General features: G+C 41.3%; 1 protein-coding gene across 1 annotated transcript in view; it reads right to left on the bottom strand.

The window, feature by feature from the left end:
• Dscam4 (Down syndrome cell adhesion molecule 4) overlaps positions 1 to 19,238 on the bottom strand; it is a 779,777-nt gene that overhangs the window by 701,809 nt on the left and 58,730 nt on the right. Inside the window, exon 3 of the mRNA XM_068227782.1 lies at positions 6,275 to 6,595. Within this exon, the coding sequence (XP_068083883.1) occupies positions 6,275 to 6,595 (321 nt within the window). The remainder of the gene's footprint in view (positions 1 to 6,274; positions 6,596 to 19,238) is intronic.

Raw genomic sequence — 19,238 nt, 5'->3', positions numbered from 1 at the left:
CAGGAGTTCTTTTACCTCCAGATAAATACCGTCTTGACTGAGCCAGAATCGAACCAGACAACTTGGGCTCAGAAAGTAAATGCTCTACCATTTGAGCTCAGCCCTGAAACATGAACTAGACTAGAACTAGGTCACTGTCCTGATAACACTCCCAGCGATTTGCCGCGATTGAACACTAAGCTAGCTGCATTGTCTATTCAAACGAGCTTTCAGCGGGAATCGCATTTGCTGCGACAAAGTTAAGCGAAACTCGGTAGATGCTGACTGTTTTAATTATGTTACCATTGGTTTCTGCCTTTGATCCATTTCAATTACTATTTAAATCACGTTTCAACATTTTATGGGAGGAAATATATTCTGTACATCGCTGAAATAAAGTTAGTCTTCAGATCTGCACGGCTGAGCATCGTAAACAAATTTTAACAAAGTTTTATCTCTCTTTGCTTTACCGAACTATTATATTTTCAAGTCCATATTCAGTGATTGCGAAGTATATCATTGCTCAAATAATAATAATAATAATAATAATAATAATAATAATAATAATAATAATAATAATAATAATAATAATAATAATAATAATAATAATAATAATCTGTGAGCTTGCATCCGGGAGATAGTAGGTTCGAATCCCACTATCGGCAGCCCTGAAAATGGTTTTCCGTGGTTTCCCATTTTCACACCAGGCAAATGCTGGGGCTGTACCTTAATTAAGGCCACGGCCGCTTCCTTCCAACTCCTAGGCCTTTCCTATCCCATCGTCGCCATAAGACCTATCTGTGTCGGCGCGACGTAAAGCCCTTAGCAAAATAATAATAATAATAATAATAATAATAATAATAATAATAATAATAATAATAATAATATTTTCGGTCATCTGTACAGAACGGACGCAAACAGACATTTGATTACTTCTGGAAAAAAATACCAGTACAGCATGGATTAAGGAAACGAAGAAGGATATGGAAAGGTTAAACATCTTGGAAGTCCAGCTGTTAGAAAGGAATACGTTTAGGAACACACTGAAGAATTTAGAAGGGGTTCAAGCCGCAGGGAGAACTAAGAAGACCGGAAGAGCCTGGACAGATGAACAACAGAAGCAGGCCAGCGAACGCATCAAGGAGTATTGGACACAGAAAACTCTGCATGAAGAGAAATAAATGAAGTTGTAGCATGATCCTTAGTGCTACATTTGCTTGAATAAATAAATAAATAAATAAATAAATAAATAAATAAATAAATAAATAAATAAATAAATAAATAAATAAACAAATAAGTAATACTAGATTACACCAGTGTCAGATTTAGATAATCGTTAGATACCTGTTCGCAAGATGGTGGATTCAGCACGGCTAAGTTTGGTGGCATTTGAGTACCGGTATGTTTGAATGTGACAGCTCCATGAGGTTGACAATCTAAATCAATTTAAAAAGTTAAAACATAAATTATTATACCGGGGGTACACGTTCCCCGGCTACTTTAATTGTGCGCCTTCTCTATGGCGATCTGTGAACACGAAATTTTAAAAACTTTCAAAAACATTCTTCTTCGACGGTTAGATGGCTCTATCATCTATTTGCTAGCGACATCTAATGGCTAAACACGAACTAATTGCTGAAAAATTGCCTTTGTTGTTAGTAAACATTTTCTGTCAGGATTATTTTTAATGTACCGAAGTTGTCAAAACTTCACCTGTTTCCTCCTCTCTTGTAATCTGCGTATCACATGCTTGTAACTATGTTCTGTAGCCAATCAAACCCGGGAGTGTGTACGGAAATCAGCCTATCAGCGAATTGTATTTTAATTTAGTCTGAAATTTTCCCCTAAGGAACTATTTAAGCAGAGCGCTTTAGTGCCGTCTTGTTTGAATTGCTCCAGTTCTTAAGAGTGCGACTTGACGGAAGCCAGAGAGGGCTATGGGACAGGGCGCGGACGGCTTGAAGAAGATCCAGTGCTACAAGGTAATGGCAGAATCTACCTAAACATGTGATCGTGCCTGTGGGTAGTTCGAGAGGAAGGTGTCAGCGGTTTTCTGAATATCTAACATGTGATCTTTACTTTTTGGGTTGAAATACATGACCTACTGCGCAGTCTTCGGACTGTATTTATATTCCCTACCGGGAAAATATTTAATGCAGGGGAGTATGAGTGGTGACCCCCAGTTCAACTTTTGAGCTCGGTGACTTAAAGTTTTCATTCTCTAAATTTTGGAAATCTTGTCTCAGTTTTTACATTTTCTCCCCCTTTAGTCACCATTTTCAGTACGGGATTAGCCTCTGTGTCATTGGACCTTAAGCCCACGTAGGTTCTCGTTTCTTCCACAATGTTCGTTAGGGAGTGCTGGTGTTTCGCCTTCTTGCCTTTTGTTAATAGCCTGTTGTGTGTAGCCAATCCTTTCTATTCCGAAGGCCTTGTAGTATGGGTAATTATGCCCCTGTTTATTGTTTATTGTTCTTAGGGTCACCGTGTCTATGTTTTGGCTTCCTTTGAGAACAGAACTTATTGTGGACCTTGGTAACAGATAAGCCCACCATGACGCACCCAGTGTATGAACACTCTGAAGTGGGATCATCGTACGGGTGCCGAGTGTAATTAACAGTGCAAAAGGCAACTGGCTGCCCATTTGAGGCTAGCCTCTTGTATGTTGGAGATGAGACTCCTATAAATTGTACCTGCCAGGAGCAATTATGCTCTTTTGTATGAAAGTTATGACTAGGAATTTCTCCCAATTAATTTTGTACCTGATTTAGGATTTCTAAGTTGAATCGATTGTTGGAGCTGACGAGCTCGTTAATATTTTCAACTCTTCTTTGTTTAAGAAAGGAAAGAAATAACATTTCCAAATTTGTTAAAGTTGCTCTACGTAATTTCCTGTCCAGCCATTCAACACTGGCGCTTCCTATTCCTCTGCGAACCACGGAAACATCCGTAACAATTATTATTACCGAGATAGATAGCTGCAGTATCTTAAGTGCGGCCAGTATCCAGTATTTGGAGGATAGTGGGCTCAAACCCCACTGTCGGCAAGCCTGAAGATGGTTTCCCGTTTTCACGCCAGGCAAATGGTGGGGATGTACCTTAATTAAGCGCACGGACGCTTGCTCTTCACTCCTAGCTCTTTCATGTCCCAATGTCGCCATAAACCTTCTGTGTCGGTGTGACGTAAAAGCAAGTTGTTACAGGGACACCGTGGTGGACAGAGGCGAGAGAAGGTGCGGGCATGAATGGGTCAAACTAGGGCAATCAGAATATTAATTTAAAACTTTAAAATTAGAGTTATATTTCCTTCTCCTCTCTTGTTTCTTTTCGAAGTTAGACTTTTCAATTTCAGGTACCAAAATTTGCTTACGAATTAGGTGACAACGCGTAGAAAATCAGAACAATCCACAAATGACAAATTAGCAAACTAGAGCTTACAGATCCATAATTACCAACATTGCACGAGCACAACTGCTCCCATTAAAAAACAGCGAAGGAGACGGATCTCCCAATTTCTTTTACACTAAGGTAAGAGCCTTCTTGCTCTACAAGTTTGTCTAGGAGGCTTCTCTCTAAACCTTATAGGACCGGGCGAGTTAGCCGTGCGCGTAGAGGCGCGCGGCTGTGAGCTTGCATCCGGGAGATAGTAGGTTCGAATCCCACTATCGGCAGCCCTGAAAATGGTTTTCCGTGGTTTCCCATTTTCACACCAGGGAAATGCTGGGGCTGTACCTTAATTAAGGCCACGGCCGCTTCCTTCCAACTCCTAGGCCTTTCCTATCCCATCGTCGCCATAAGACCTATCTGTGTCGGTGCGACGTAAAGCCCCCTAGCAAAAAAAAAAACAAAAAAAAACCTTATAGCCTTCCAAAGACACCATTCAACTTTTACATTAATACATAGAGCGCCCTTGCTCTATAAAACGTACATTTCCAAAAAAATGTCCAGGCCTATCAAGGCCACAACCTACATTTTACAATTCAGTCTAAAATCTTAACTTTAAGGGAATGAAAATGTTTAACAGGGATATCGAATACCCATCCTACCAGGCCCTTGTGGAAAACAAGAGGTTCAGTTACTGGCCCAAAACTCAATATGGTAACGAGGCAGACACTTGCCCTGCTTGAAAATCGAAAAGAAAGTTTAACACCCTATTTGGGCTTATAGCCCCAAGTTACAGAGGCTAATCCTATACTGCCGAGGTGACTAGATGGAAAGAATATTGAAATTACAAGGATTTCAAACCGAAAAAGGTTACAAAATCATAGTAACCTCAAAATCAAGTTGACAGGGAACGCGAGAGGAGGTCTCACTCTCTATTCCTTGATCATCTAAGTTCTTTTGGATTGTTTGAGATTTACATGAGAAGAATTAAATTTAGAAGTTTTTACATTTCGATGGCCTAGAATGAATACCTCGTATCTCGCAAAGTTCTTCCTATCCATTATTTCCCTTAAGACTGGCCACGCCTTCCAGCCACATGTGGATATGCAGTCCATCAGAACAATGTTCGTTAGGTAGATTTTCCTATGCTGTTTAGTAAAGGAAAATGTACCTTATAAAAGTTATACTCTAGGAGCTTGTAAACACGTCATGCAAACATACTTTCCTATAGTACTGTACAGTAAGGTTCATTTTCCTTCACACATTCGGCATAGGAAAAAGAACACAACGAACAATGTTCTGATAGACTACATATCCATATGTGGCTGGGAGGCGTAACCAGTCATAAGGGAAATACTGGAGAGCAAGAACTTTGGGAGATACGAGGTATTCATTCTAGGCCATCGATTTACATCTGAACTTGGAATTTACATTTCAGAAAATTAAAGTTACATAGTAATGATCGGAAACTTTCCCATCGAGCTAGCTTTCAAAGACTATCACTTAATAACATCCGGACTGACACACACACACACACACACACACACACACACACACACACACACACACACACACACACACACACACACACACACACACACACACACACACACACACACACACACACACACACACACACACACACACACACACACACACACACACACACACACACACACACACACACACACACACACTAGACTAGAGCGATGAATAAGACCCGCTGGTCGAAAATATGCCAGCTTTTATACCCGAGAGGATGGTTTTAGAGAGCTCTAGGCTAAAGCCCGACACACCCCTAATTCTTATTGGGTAATGTAATAAATTCTAGAAATCGTTTGATTGGCTGAAAAATAAATATACAAAATTTTCTGTTGGCCAACGTCTTAAGTTGGCGGGAACAAATCGAAATGTTGTCAACTTTAACACACCAAAAGCAAAGAATAATCAACTCACTGTAGTAAACCTTAAAATAAAAGTATATTTAACAATTTTAATAATTCCTCTTCACACCAGAGGGCATAACAACTGTTTCTTAGTAGAGACATCTGTTGAAAAAAGTTCAAACTTCTTGAGCTAGTTGTTGTAAGTTTTAGATTTAAGATGATATTTTCCAAGGCGCTTCGTTTGAATGAACGGGCGGGTGTACCTACCGGTGATATGATAATAATTAGTATTATTGGCATTTTACCTCACAGGAGTGAATATACATTTTTAATATGGAGTATTATTTTTGCTATAGCAGGCTAGCAATCCTTATTTGATAATTCGGTGAGATTGTTAGACTATCTTCCACTGCTAAGTAGCGTTTAGGAAAGGCGTGGCAGTCCAACTAACGAGGGAGTGGCACGACCGGGGCGAAACACTGCACATACACGACCTAATAACATACAATATACTCTTAGTTGCTGGGATTTTGGTCACGCGGAAAGGTAAACAGCTGATGGCGAGCACATCGCTATTCTGTAGTGACAGCGTGGCATTACTCAAACGGAAAGCATAGTGAGTGTTCACGTGTAATACACTGAACACCTGACCGCATTTCTACACGATGACTTCAGAACCGAGCTGTTATGCTGACATTAGCAGCTAGACTGCCCTCTCTCTCCGCAGGCGATAGTATGATTCTCCTAACACGGCTAAAGAAAGCAGGAACTGGCAGTAGTATTATTCGTAGTAGCTGTAGTACTTCTATTGAGAGCACATGATCCTGTTCTGTGAATGTAATATCGTTGAAAAATAAATTTATAAATTATACTACTCCAAATTAATAAGACAGTCATCTTCACACTTGTAGACAAAATCTGTCTGAATACTTGTTAATATATAGATAACTTGGCCTTAATGCAGTACGTCACTGATACTTCCTCGACACATACTTATGGGAATAAAATATGGTAGTGGTACTCACCTGCACGTACGTGGACGTCCCTGCTAAGAATGAGGCCGACCTGGTTACGCGCTCGACATCTGTACATTGCGGTGTGTACGTCGTGACGATAGCGTTCCGCAGGGAACGGCAGGAACTCGAGTGAGCCATTGGGGTAGACACGGCGGAGATCGGGTATGGCGGACACCGGCGATCCGTCAGCCAGGAGCCACTCGAGTTGCGGGGGTGGGCTGCCGTGAGCAGAACAGTCTATCCGTCCCCCAGAACTGTTGGAGAACTCGGCGCGATGTGGAGGCTCAAGCAGGAACAGTGGGCCTTGGAGATCGAGAGCCACGCTCCACACTGGAACAGACAAACAAACATATCATAAGACAATTTACCGGGAGAAATCCACTCGAAATGTAACAGTGGGCCTCGAAAGTCGAGAGCTGCTATCGACCTTGCAACACCCAGAAAAACATACCATCATGGTGGGTCGAGGAATTCTTCGAGATTCAAAGCTACATTTCAAACTAGAAGTAACGGATAAACACGGACGTAGACTTTCACAGCCGGTGTCAACTGGCAAGTTTTAGTAATTTTCCGGGATACTAGATGATGATGGATGTTGTTGTTTAAAGGGGCACACCAAATAGATCATCGGCCTCTAATAACAAAAGATGAAACGAATTGAAATGACATACTAAAATGTAAAATTTACCCACTGAACGGAAACCCTATGGCACAACAGATCCGAAGGGCCTTGGCCCACCAAGCGATCGCTGCTCATCCCAAAGACCTGCAGATTACTAGGTGTCGTGTGGTAAGCACGATGAACCCTTACGGCCGTTCTTCTTGGCTCTCTAGACCTGGGCTGCCATCTAACTATCACATAGCTCCTCAATTGCAATCGCGTTGGTTGAGAGGACCTCGAACCAGCCCTCAGATCCAGGTAAAAATCCTTGACCTGGGCGGTAATCGAATTCGGGGCCTCCGGGTAAGAGGCAGGCACGCTATCCCTACACCGCGGGACCGCTCTTACACTTTTACTAGGATTTTAAAAAATGATAACGATGACGAGAATGTTTATGAATTAAAAACCAGTCCGTAGATCTATCTCGCAATGTCTTATATAAAATGATTGAAACATGCATAAAAATGTAATAATATTATGCACTGATTTCAAAGTAAGGTCATATATACAGTATTATGCAACTTAAAAGCAAAAAAAACTTGTTAAATGCATAGTTAAAGTAATAAAAGCGTAGTTTACGACACAAGAAACATTAAAGACAAATAAAAATAGAAACATAAAAAAGATAAAACAGGCCATTATTCCTCCATAAAACGGAAGATGAGGTCTACTGACTGCTCGTAGAAACAGTGAAGTAGTACTCGGCTAGGTCTGCACACTCCGCATTGTACCGGAAGAATCACTACGAGAAAGCAAGTTCAAAGTTTGAAAGTTAAACTTCGATCGAGTTGAAGGGTAGGCAAGCCCGCCGAACTCCGCTGACGTACACAGCAGTGACCTGGCCTCCTCGGGCCGGCTTCACACAGAGAGCATGACTGTATCTGGTAATGTTCCGATCCGTCTGTAAAAAGTCTATTGGAGTTGAGATACAGTTATATGTGCACAGCCAAAGTTGATGCTATAATAACAGCTATCAAATTCTTGAGCAAATCTACCAAGTACTTTAGGAATTATAGAGGTGGATAAAATCAACGTTTCGAGATGCTTCACCGGATGCAGGTATAAAAACAAGGCCGTGACTCGGTATTTCGGTGAGACGACACTCTGGCTATCTAATGCTCGGTTCCAGTGGAACATAGTATTTTTCTTCAAGTGCCATATTAGGACTCGTGTTCTATTTACCAACAGAGGCGTTCCAAAGGAACATAGTATTTTTCCAAGTGTTACAATATCTCCAAGTGTTGTAATTTTTCCAAGTGTCATATTGAACTGGTATTGTCGTAACAAACTGTGGGAACATAGAATAATGTCATATTTGAACTTGTGTTTTCTTCTCGAGAAGTTCCGAGAGAACATAGAATTTTTCAGTGCCGCATTTAAGCTTATAGTTCCTACTTCGTAATAATTATTCACAGACAGTGTTAAACATTTTTCAAGTGCAGTTGAACTTTAATAATTATTTATAGACAGTGTGGAACAGTCTTTGAGTGCACGTAATTTCAATAATTATTTACAGACAATGTTGAACATTCTCCGAGTGCTATTAAACTTGTTTAATTTATAAGAAACATGCTATTATGTCCCGAACTTGCATGAACTGTAAATATTACGTTCAGGGTTGTGTTACAATCATAAAAATGACGAAGCCAGTCAATTAGGGACAGTGATAATACAAGTTACCGATCTAATAGAATATTACAGATTGTCGTGCCAATATGAGCGGACTAACGTCGCGAACTTGACATTTGTACATAATTTTCCCAAGTATCAATTTGGCTGACATGGAACGTGTGATCAGTTCCTCAGTTCAATTGTTTCCTTTTCGAGTGTCAATTTCATGAACCTTTGACATGTGTGATTCAACGAGGCGTTTGAGTGAAAGATCCAAGTGTCAATTTCATTAACATTTGACGTATCCCAATTATAATAAATCAATGCAGCATTTAAAGCAAAAAATAATTTATTCGACAGTGATACAAGTGAGTTGAATACTTGTGTGCTCGTACCGCCTCACCTCTGAGTATTCTCGAGGGAGATTCAACTCCGCAACCTGTGTATCTGGAAATTCGAGAAATTCCAGATCTCCAGAAATTCGAGAATTTCTAGAACGTCGAGAACTTCGCATCAAGGACGAGCGTGGTCCCTATCCAGACTGAGCCCAGTAATCGTCCCGGAGTCCGGAGGTTCCATCCTGCTACAGCGCATCAATACAACTTGTGTAAAAGGTGATATGAATTTGTTTCAAGTGAACAATAAAACCAGATTTTCAAAACAATATAAATTCAGTGAACTAATGCCCGCCTCTCCACCAACTCCAATGCATACAAACCACACCTTAGAAACATTCTATGCTCTTCAAGCTAGTATCTGCGGCTAAATGCATTTTTCCCGGTACAGTATGGATCTGCACCACGGTCAGATGGCGGCCGCAAGCACACAACCGGGGCTTTTCTCCCTTCAGTAAGGAGCAATGCGTTGCTATACCAAGGATGATAGTTAGACGACACAATACCACTGATTCTCTCCGGGAGACTTGAAGGGATGCTTTAATACCGGTACCTTTTTTGTTCCTTTCACCGTTCTGAGGGATATCCTGCCATTCCTCCTCCCAGCGCAGCGGAACATTAACAGACGTCTCATCTGAGAACGAGTGTCCTTGGCAGGAACGTTGTAAGACGACGGGGTGCCTTACGGTTTATTGTTTACGATTTACGGACTTTTCAGTTTTGTACGAGAAGTACTGGTTGTGACCTTAGCACATTCCTGTAGCTACGTTGGTGTACACACATGCACAGAAATGGCGTCCTGACATAAACAATCAACACTGCCCAATCCCGTACTGAAGAGGAGAGGAGGGAGTAAACGAGTAGTGTTGAACGACACACCAGTACAGAAAAGTAAGGAAAGGAGTGAACGGGTAGTGCTGAAGGCACAGTGTGTGTGTATTGCTATATATCCGCCACTGTGCCCATATCAATCAGAACAGTCTAGTAGCGGGCTGTCTACCTGCAGCAATGCCTTAAGCGAGGAGGTAGGGGAACGCCATGCTTTGCTTATATCGGAGCACCATTTCTGTGCATGCGTGTACCAGCAGGTACACTGCATCTTTCTCCTTCTTCTGTTCGATTTTGGCCACTATGACCATGGAGTAAAAACTACGGTATCCTGGAACAACTTTTCCCTCCCATGACTTTGATCTGCCAACATAGCTTCATTCGTTGGCTTATCTGCTTCCTTCTTTCTTTTGAAAAAACACTTTTGAAGATTTCCTTTCTCCTACTTCTCGGAAGCCTCTGAAGTCTGAAACTAATTGTCGAAAGTGGTTCCTGTTTTGGATGTCTTCATAAATAACGCCCATTGTCTCCGTATCAGCATGTATCTCCATAAACCACTTGGGAACATTTTTTCCCCTTCGAAATGTGTAAAGAGTTCTCAAGGCAGCCTTTCTTGATTTATACCTAGAAGATGTCCATAAAATTGTATTCGTTTCCTCTTCATAGACTCTATAATTCCCTCAGTCACGTCGTATAACTCTTTGTTAGGTCTTAATCTTCGTTGTCCACCAACATATATAAGTCCCAGAATCTTCCTAATTCTAATACAAGAAGACCTCAAAATATCCACCATAAACTTGAATGCACGTCTGTACACGCCACCTCATTGATTGTCGGACAATTTCGAACACACCAGGCATTGTACGCTTACTATGTTAACCTTGTCCTACACGTTGGCAAAATACTACATTGTCCGTAAGGGTATGCCTGACTCCAGACTTAATGGGAATTACAAACCCCTCCTCTACCCCTATTCTAGTTAATAACTAGAACAGCCTAAACTTGTGAACGATGAACCTCAGGGCACATGTTCATCAGGTTCTTTTTGTGTTGTTACTTACCAGATGTTTTGGAACACCCTGTAGGTGTGCCTAGAATGATGATTCCACTACCACCACCTTGTGTGTCAGCATTCCGTGAACTTTCACAGCACAAAGAATGAAGGCAGAATAGAGATAAATAAGAATAACATTTCCGCTATCTCTCGTGGTTTAATGAGCTGTTTTAGGGAGAACCAAGTGCTTATGTCAGTAAAGGCATAAACATTTGAGAGATAACGGAAATTATATTCCGTATTAATGAGAAGAGAACGGGAATGAACAACAACAGAGTTAAAAGTCCGGAAAGCCTAAAATTCTGCAAATGAAACACGTTTTTTGTGCGTTATACTGTAGTAGAACTTTGGAACTCAAAACTTTATTTATCCTACCTATATTTAACCTATTTCCGGATTAAAACGAGGTGAGATATGCAAACTAATGGCAAAAGTTCTTTCACGTGGAAAGTTCCGATATAGAAAGAACAGAGGGATACTGTATGGTATGCGTGTTTATATTATAGCCATTACAGTCGTATTATTGTATTTTACGACGTGAAAGTTCGCTTCTTTTCAGGTTATATTAAGATTACTTTTAATGTAAGCTGTTATTTTTAGATAATAAATGTGTTATTCTTTCGTGAATACATAAATTCCTGTAGTTCTTGTCTTCCTTATTCGCTAGTGACACAAGAGTCAGGAAACAAGCTTCTAAACTTGGCAGATTCGATACTGGCTCAGTCCGGTTGCATTTGAAGGTGCTTAAATATGTCAGCCTATTGTCGGTAGATTTACTGGCACGTGAAAGAACTCCTGCAGGACAAAATACTTGCACGTCACTGCCTCCGAAAACCGTCAAATGTAGTTTTTTGCTACTTTGCTTTACATCGCACCGATACAGATACCGGTAGGTCTTTTGGCGACGATGGGATAGGAAAGGCCTAGGAATGGGAAGGAATCGGCCGTGGCCTTAATTAAGGTATAGCCCCAACGTTTGCCTGGTGTGAAAATGGGAAACCACGGAAAACCATCTTCAGGGCTGCCGATAGTGGGATTCGAACCCACTATCTCCCGGATGCAAGCTCACAGCTGCGCGCTCCTAACCGCACGGCCAACTCGCCCGGTCAAAAAGTTGTTAATGGAACGTATAAACAATAACATTAATTATCAAAAAAGGCTTTCACGGCCGCAGATCTTAAAATCACAGGAATAGAACCAGCTTTTGGGTGATTTTAATAACATTAATTATTATGAAGCTTCTGTCCACCTCGGTGGTGTAGTGGTTAGAGTGATTAACTGCCATCCCCGGAGGCCCGGATTCGATTCCCAGCTCTGCCACGAAATTTGAAACGAGGGCTGGAACGAGGTCCACTCAGCCTCGGGAGGTCAAATGAGCAAAGTGGGTTCGATTCCCACTTCAGCCATCCTGGAAGGGGTTTTCCGTGGTTTCCCAATTCTCTTCCACGTAAACGCCGAGATGGTACCTAACTTAAGGCCACGGCCGCTTCCTTCCTTCTTCCTTGTCTATCCCTTCCAATCTTCCCATCCCCTCGCAAGGCTCCTGTTCAGCATAGCAGGTGAGGCCGCCTGGGCGAGGTACTGGTCATCGTCCTCAGTTGTATCTCCCTACCCAATTTCTCACGCGCCAGGACACTGCCCTTGAGGTGGCAGAATTGGGATCACTCGCAGAGTCGGAGAGAAAAGCTAACCCTGGAGCGTAAACAGATTAAGAAAGAAAGAATTATGAAGCTTCTATCCGATTCGTCGTAACAGTAATATCTGACTGCTTGATTGAATGGTCAACATTCTGGCGCCTGGTTAAGAGGACCTGGGTTCGATTCCAGGTCGGGTCGGGGAATTTAACTGAGTGTGATTAATTTCTCTGGCTCGGAGTCTGGGTCTTTGTGCTTGTCTTAATCTACCATAACTACCAACCACAAACAAAACACGCAATAGCGGATACATTCCTTCCGGTAGGGCTCGCATCAGAGAGGGCATTCGTCAGTAAAACTGAGCCAAGTCCACAACAAGTGCTGACCCCAATAAATTAGGTAAAATTCCAGGAATAATAAGAATAGAAGAAACAGTAATGTCAAACATTCAGCGATTCAGTGATGTAATATTATGTTGTTTGGATTACCAGACCATGGACTGGTTTGATGTGGCCCTGAATGCCACCCTGTCCTCTGCTCACCTATTCTTCTCTACTATTCGATTACGTCGGACATCTACAGTAAGCTGTATCGATTACTCATATTTGTTTCTTGGTGTCCTCTACAGTTATTATACGTACACCTCAAAGACCTACTGAACAACGCCTTGGTGTCTAAGAAGTGTGATGGTGCAACAACCAATCAGAATGCAGAATTCACCTTCGACTTTCACATTCACCAATTAACTTTACTCTTATTTTCTACAATCAAATTTCTCTCCTTTCTTGCTGACACAGTGATAATAAATGTTCGAGAAAATTCTTCGTTTATGCAAGAGGAAATGTGCTTCCAGAACTGCGCAGGTAGTATAGTACGTTTCACAAGTTTCGACTAAAATGAAAATATTAATATTCACAGACACAATTATAATTTTGATACAACCAATAAATAAGAGCTTTAAAGCAGAATTTAAAATGATCTGTGTAGGTCCAGGTTTATGAGATCGAAAAACTTCCAAGTCCTAAAGTCCAAACAGAATAAAATCTTATACAACAAACAATAAATTTTAGTACGATAAAATAATACTGCGACAGGTTGAATGTTCAGCTTAGTGATCTTTGGTTCAGAAGGCCCCGATTCGATTCCGAGCAGGGTCGGAGATTTAAACCGTAAATGGTTAATTTATAAAAATAATGCCACTTGCTTTACGTCCCACTAACTACTTTTACGGTTTTCGGAGACGCCTAGGTGCCGGAATTTTGTCCCACATGAGTTCTTTTACGTGCCAGTAAATCTACCGACACGAGGCTGACATATTTGAGCACCTTCAAATATCACCGAACTGAACCAGGATCGAACCTGCCAAGTTGGGGTCAGAAGGCCAGCGCCTCGACCGTCTGAGCCACTCAGCTCGGCAAATGGTTAATTTCATTGGCCCGGAGACTGGGTGTTTGTGCTATCTCCTACATCCCTGCAACTCACACACCACATAAAACACAATTCTTCACTACAAATAACACGCTGTACTTTACACACGGCAGATGCCGTCCACCCTCATCGGAGAGTCTGCTTTACAAGAGATGCATCAGGCTAGAAATAGCCACACGAAATTATATGATACCTTTGTTGCTGTTGCCATTAAAGTTCCCCACACACACTTCCTCCCTGACAAAATGTATGACATTTACTACTTACATTAAGATATATGCATAAAAACGACATATAAGTTCAAATATGTGGCTCAATATTTGTCCGACTCATTAGCTGAACGGTCAGCGTTGAGGTCTTCGGTTTAAAGGGTCCCGGTTTCGATTCCCGGCCAGGTCGGGGATTTTAATCGCGTGTGATTGATTCTTCTGACCAGGGAACTAGGTGTTTGTGTTTGTCACAACACTTTCCTCTTCATATTCAGACAACGCACTACATTACCAACCACCACAGAAACACGCAATATTAATTACATCCCACCATATAGGGTTGGCGTCAGGAAGGGCATCCGGCCGTAAAACAGGGCCAAATCAACCTGTGCGACACAGTTCGCACCCGCAACCCCACAGGTGTGGGAAAAGCGGTGGAAGAGGAGGGGGAGAAGAAGAAGAAGGAGTGACTCAATATTTCTACCTTCTGCTAGCGCAACATTGTGCACGTGCTGAGTCCATCTGTCTACTGCAGCTACAACGGGCTTCACAGAAAACTGATTCCAGGAAACAAGTATTCCTTGTTGGTGTTGTTCACCATCCAGGATAGTAATGGTAAGGCAGAAGGTCGATTAAATCACAAGTTTACACTATATAACTACAGGGTTGCTATATGGTATATCGGTACAATAGTTGGCCCAGATGTATTGTTTTCTTTTTTTTTTTTTTTTTTTGCTAGTTGCTTTACGTCGCACCGACACAGATATGTCTTATGGCGACGATGGGATAGGGAAGGCCTGGGAAGTGGAAGGAAGCGGCCGTGGCCTTAATTAAGGTACAGCCCCGACATTTGCCTGGTGTGAAAATGGGAAACCACGGAAAACCATCTTCAGGGCTGGCGACTGTGGGGCTCGAACCCACTATCTCCCGATTACTGGATACTGGCCGCATTTAAGCGACTGCAGCTATCGAGCTCGGTCAGATGTATTGTAGATGATGATGTATCATTTCTTACAAAATAATAATCCAGCATTTAATGTCAAGTCTTTAATGTCAAGAATAGTCTTTCGAACTACCTCCCTATAGGAAACTGAGAACTATTTCTTCCTTTCAGTATACGTTCTTTTTTTGTGATTTTAAAATTTCTTTCACTCATTTAGCATGCAGTAATTATGCTGAAAGTGTAACATAAGTCGTATAAATACAGAGCATTATTTTAGGCAGTTTGAGAGTTTAACACAGAGATCTAGCAAATCTAATCATCGTGGTTTCCAGTCTCATACAAAGCAGTAAACCGGTTATTTTGAATGGGATTTGCGGTGGAACTGGTGAGTGACGTCAAGGATTGCAACAGCTTCAAACTACTGGTCATTAGAGATGAAAGAAAAACTTATTGGTATTCATTCGACCGTATCGTCGGGCGAGTACAACGAGCTTGTACCCACCACGCCGGTCAAAAAGTAAGCAAGTTCCGTTCTCAAATTCGACTTCCGCGGCGCGTACAATGAGTTTGTACCAGCAAATAGCTTGGTACCAGGCAGTCTCCACAAAGGCGGGTCCCTTCCTCACAGCCAACGCGCACGGATCTTACGTGCGGACGTCGAGTATTGTCGCTCGCATACTGGATTACAGCCGACAAATACTGGAATAACTGGAGAGGGGAAAGTGGAACATATTATGAGTATAGTCCAGGATAAATGTATATAAAGTATTAAAGAAATAGTTTAAAAAGTTAAAAACAAGCAGTGGCAAATGTATATTCTGTAAGGTGTTTATTATTTTTTAGTGTTTCCTGAAACATTGAATATGGCAGTATCATCTTACAGGACTATATCACTAATCATTTAAAGAATATTTGAATATTTAAATTTGATTTATTATTAAGTCTTTCATTTTATAAAATTTGAAAATGTACGTATGTTTTGAATAACAAAAACACAGACGATGAATTTTAGGTTATGATATTAAAGTAAAGCAAATCAAAGCAAAGTCATCTCCGTACAGGTCATGAAGGCCCTTGGAGGGGTGGAAGGTAAAGGCTTCCACTATCCGCAACCTCGGCACTTGATGGGGTAGAGTGGTTAGCTCTAAGCCCGGCCGCCTTTTCCCCCAGGAAATAGCCTGGTACTCATTTTTGGTGTAGGCTGAGTGAACCTCAGGGCCATGTACACCTCCGGAAGTGGAAATCTCCTTTCTTAAATTTTACGACTTCCTGACGGGGATTCGAATCTACGTCCTTCCGGGCGAACCGAGCACCTCTTTACCGCCTCGGGCATGCAGTTCCTATGATATTAAATAATAATAATAATAATAATAATAATAATAATAATTTTGTCAAAGTATGTACAGAGTTTTCCTCCACATTCAACAGACACTATGCATGAATTGAATAAATGAATGGCTGCATGAGTGAATGACTACGCGAGTGAATTGTATTCACGAATGAATGAATGAATGAATGAATGAATGAATGAATGAATGAATGAATGAATGAATGAATGAATGAATGAATGAACTCTTCCCTCTCAGTCACGGATAACCACAAACTGGGGAGAGAGCATGTCTAAATGAATGAATGAATGAATGAAATAATTAATAATTAATTGGAAGCTCTCGGCCTATAGCTACGGAGAGAGAATTCCCTTTTGACCGAATGAATGAGTGAATGAATGCATTAATTGAAAGCTCTCGGCCTATAGCTATGGAACACTAGCAGCTACGGAGAGAGTATTCCCTTTTGAATGAATGAATTAATCGGAAGCTCTCGCCCTATAGCTATGGAACCCAAGCAGCTACGGAGAGAGTATTTCCGTTTGAATGAATGAATGAATGAATGAATGAATGAATGAATGAATGAATGAATGAATGAATGAATGCATTAATTAAATGGAAGCTCTCGGCCTATAGCAATGAAACCCCAGCAGCTACGGAGAGAATATTCCCTTTTTTAATGAATGAATTATTTAATTGGAAGCTCTCGGCCTATAGCTATGGAATCCCAGCAGCTACGGAGAAAGTATTCCCTTTTTAACGAATGAATGAACAGAATTCATGCCTGCATGAAAAGAAAGGGAAACTTTTCAATCCCAGTCACGGATAACTAATAACTGAGGGCAGAGCCCTCATTACTGAATAATAATAACTTAATACTAATAGTAATAATAATAATAATAATAATAATAATAATAATAATAATAATCTTGTATGGTGTCAGCTACTGTGTGCAAGCACTTTAACTTCACGCAATTCAGGCTGCATGTGTGCCAATTTCGATGTTATATTTTTATTCTGCCAGATGACAATAAACCGGATCTCTACTAGGCGACCTGGGTTGCATTTTCATTAATATTTTTCCGAGTAAACACTAAATTTGCCATCGGATATGCTTTCATACCGACATCGTACTGATCATATTACTCTACTCGCTACTTGTCAGCCCTGTTAGGTGACTTTGGCGCTCAAGATAATTATAATATCGCTATCGCCTTCTTTTTCCGTATTCTTACCATTTTTTTCTATCCAGATTTCTTCAATAAATTATTCTTTTCTCCTAACCTCGATGGTATTAAGCTATGCAGTAAATGCGGTATCATATTTTTCATCTTTGCCTATGGATTTATTTATTGTGTGCAGTCCTTCGTACCCGAAAAAGACAGCGAAGTAAAGTTGCTCTCTTCACAGAGACGAGATGATGAGGTCGGTGTTTATAGAATCATTTCTCCGTATGGTTTTCTGTTGGGTTCTTGACTTTATAATCACTTCTGTCGAATACTGACATTGAATGTCCTTGGACACTTTCCCAAGTTCTAGATCTAAATGACTACAGTTACACAACTACAGAGTCAAAACCGCAACAAATAACCAGTAATTTTTCATGTCATTAAATTCAATGAACAACAAAAGCAGTCAATGTTTGTAGCAGGTTAAGGTGTCAATTTTTTATTATTTTATTCGGTGTGTCTTGGAATGCTTCATTTTACGTTCATAACCATATCATCGATCCAGCACTAAAATTATAAAAAGATCTGAGTGCAATTACGACCATTTCTATATCAATTAGCGGCGCGACGTATGATAACATTTGATTATTAATCTTCATATCATCATAGGCAATGGATTTGGCAGAAGAATGTTCAGTACTACTGTTACACAGTCTGACATAGAATATTATAATGCCCTCTTTGTACCAAGCTATGTAAATCAACTTCTGGTGCTCACATTCACGTCGGTAAAGCTCACACGGAGTCCGACTCGTTGGCTGAATGGTCAGCGTACTGGCCTTCGGTTCAGAGGGTCCCGGGTTCGATTCCCGGCCGGGTCGGGGATTTTAACCTTAATTGGTTCATTCCAATGGCCCGGGGGGTGGGTGTTTGTGCTGTCCCCAACATTCCTGCAACTCACACACCACACTTAACACTATCCTCCATCACAATAACACGCAGCTACCTACACATGGCAGATGCCGCCCACCCTCATCGGAGGGTCTGCCTTACAAGGGCTGCACTCGGCTAGAAATAGCCACACGAAATTATTATTATTATTAGCTCACACGGAAAGCAGGAGAAATAAAGCAGCTATGAAGTGTGCCGTCGGCAACACAACCCCTTGTGATTCTAATTTCATTATACATACATACATACATACATACATATAAACATACATTATCATTATAGACTGTTATGCCTTTCAGCGTTCGGTCTGCAAGCCTCTGTAAATTTACTAAACGACACCACAATCCTCGATTTGCAACTAGTGTTGTGGTCTCATTTAGTTCTATACCATTTTAAATCGTTAGAAACCGAGTCTAACCATCGTCGTCTTGGTCTCCCTCTATTTCTCTTACCCCCCATAGCAGAGTCCATTATTCTCCTAGGTAACCTATCCTCCTCCATTCGCCTCACATGACCCCACCACCGAAGCCGGTTTATGCGTACAGCTTCATCCATCGAGTTCATTCCTAAATTAGCCTTGATCTCCTCATTCCGAGTATCCTCCTGCCATTGTTCCCCCTGTTTGTACCACCAATCACTCTTGCTACTTTCATGTCTCTTACCTCTAACTTATGAATAAGATATCCTGAGTCCACCGGGCGAGTTGGCCGTGCGTGTAGAGGCGCGCGGCTGTGAGCTTGCATCCGGGAGATAGTAGGTTCG

This window comes from Anabrus simplex, chromosome 5 (assembly GCF_040414725.1).
Source record: "Anabrus simplex isolate iqAnaSimp1 chromosome 5, ASM4041472v1, whole genome shotgun sequence".
In the NCBI taxonomy this organism is placed as follows: domain Eukaryota; kingdom Metazoa; phylum Arthropoda; class Insecta; order Orthoptera; family Tettigoniidae; genus Anabrus; species Anabrus simplex.
The sequence above is the reverse complement of the archived record's forward strand: the minus strand, read 5'-3'. Positions and strand labels throughout refer to the sequence as shown.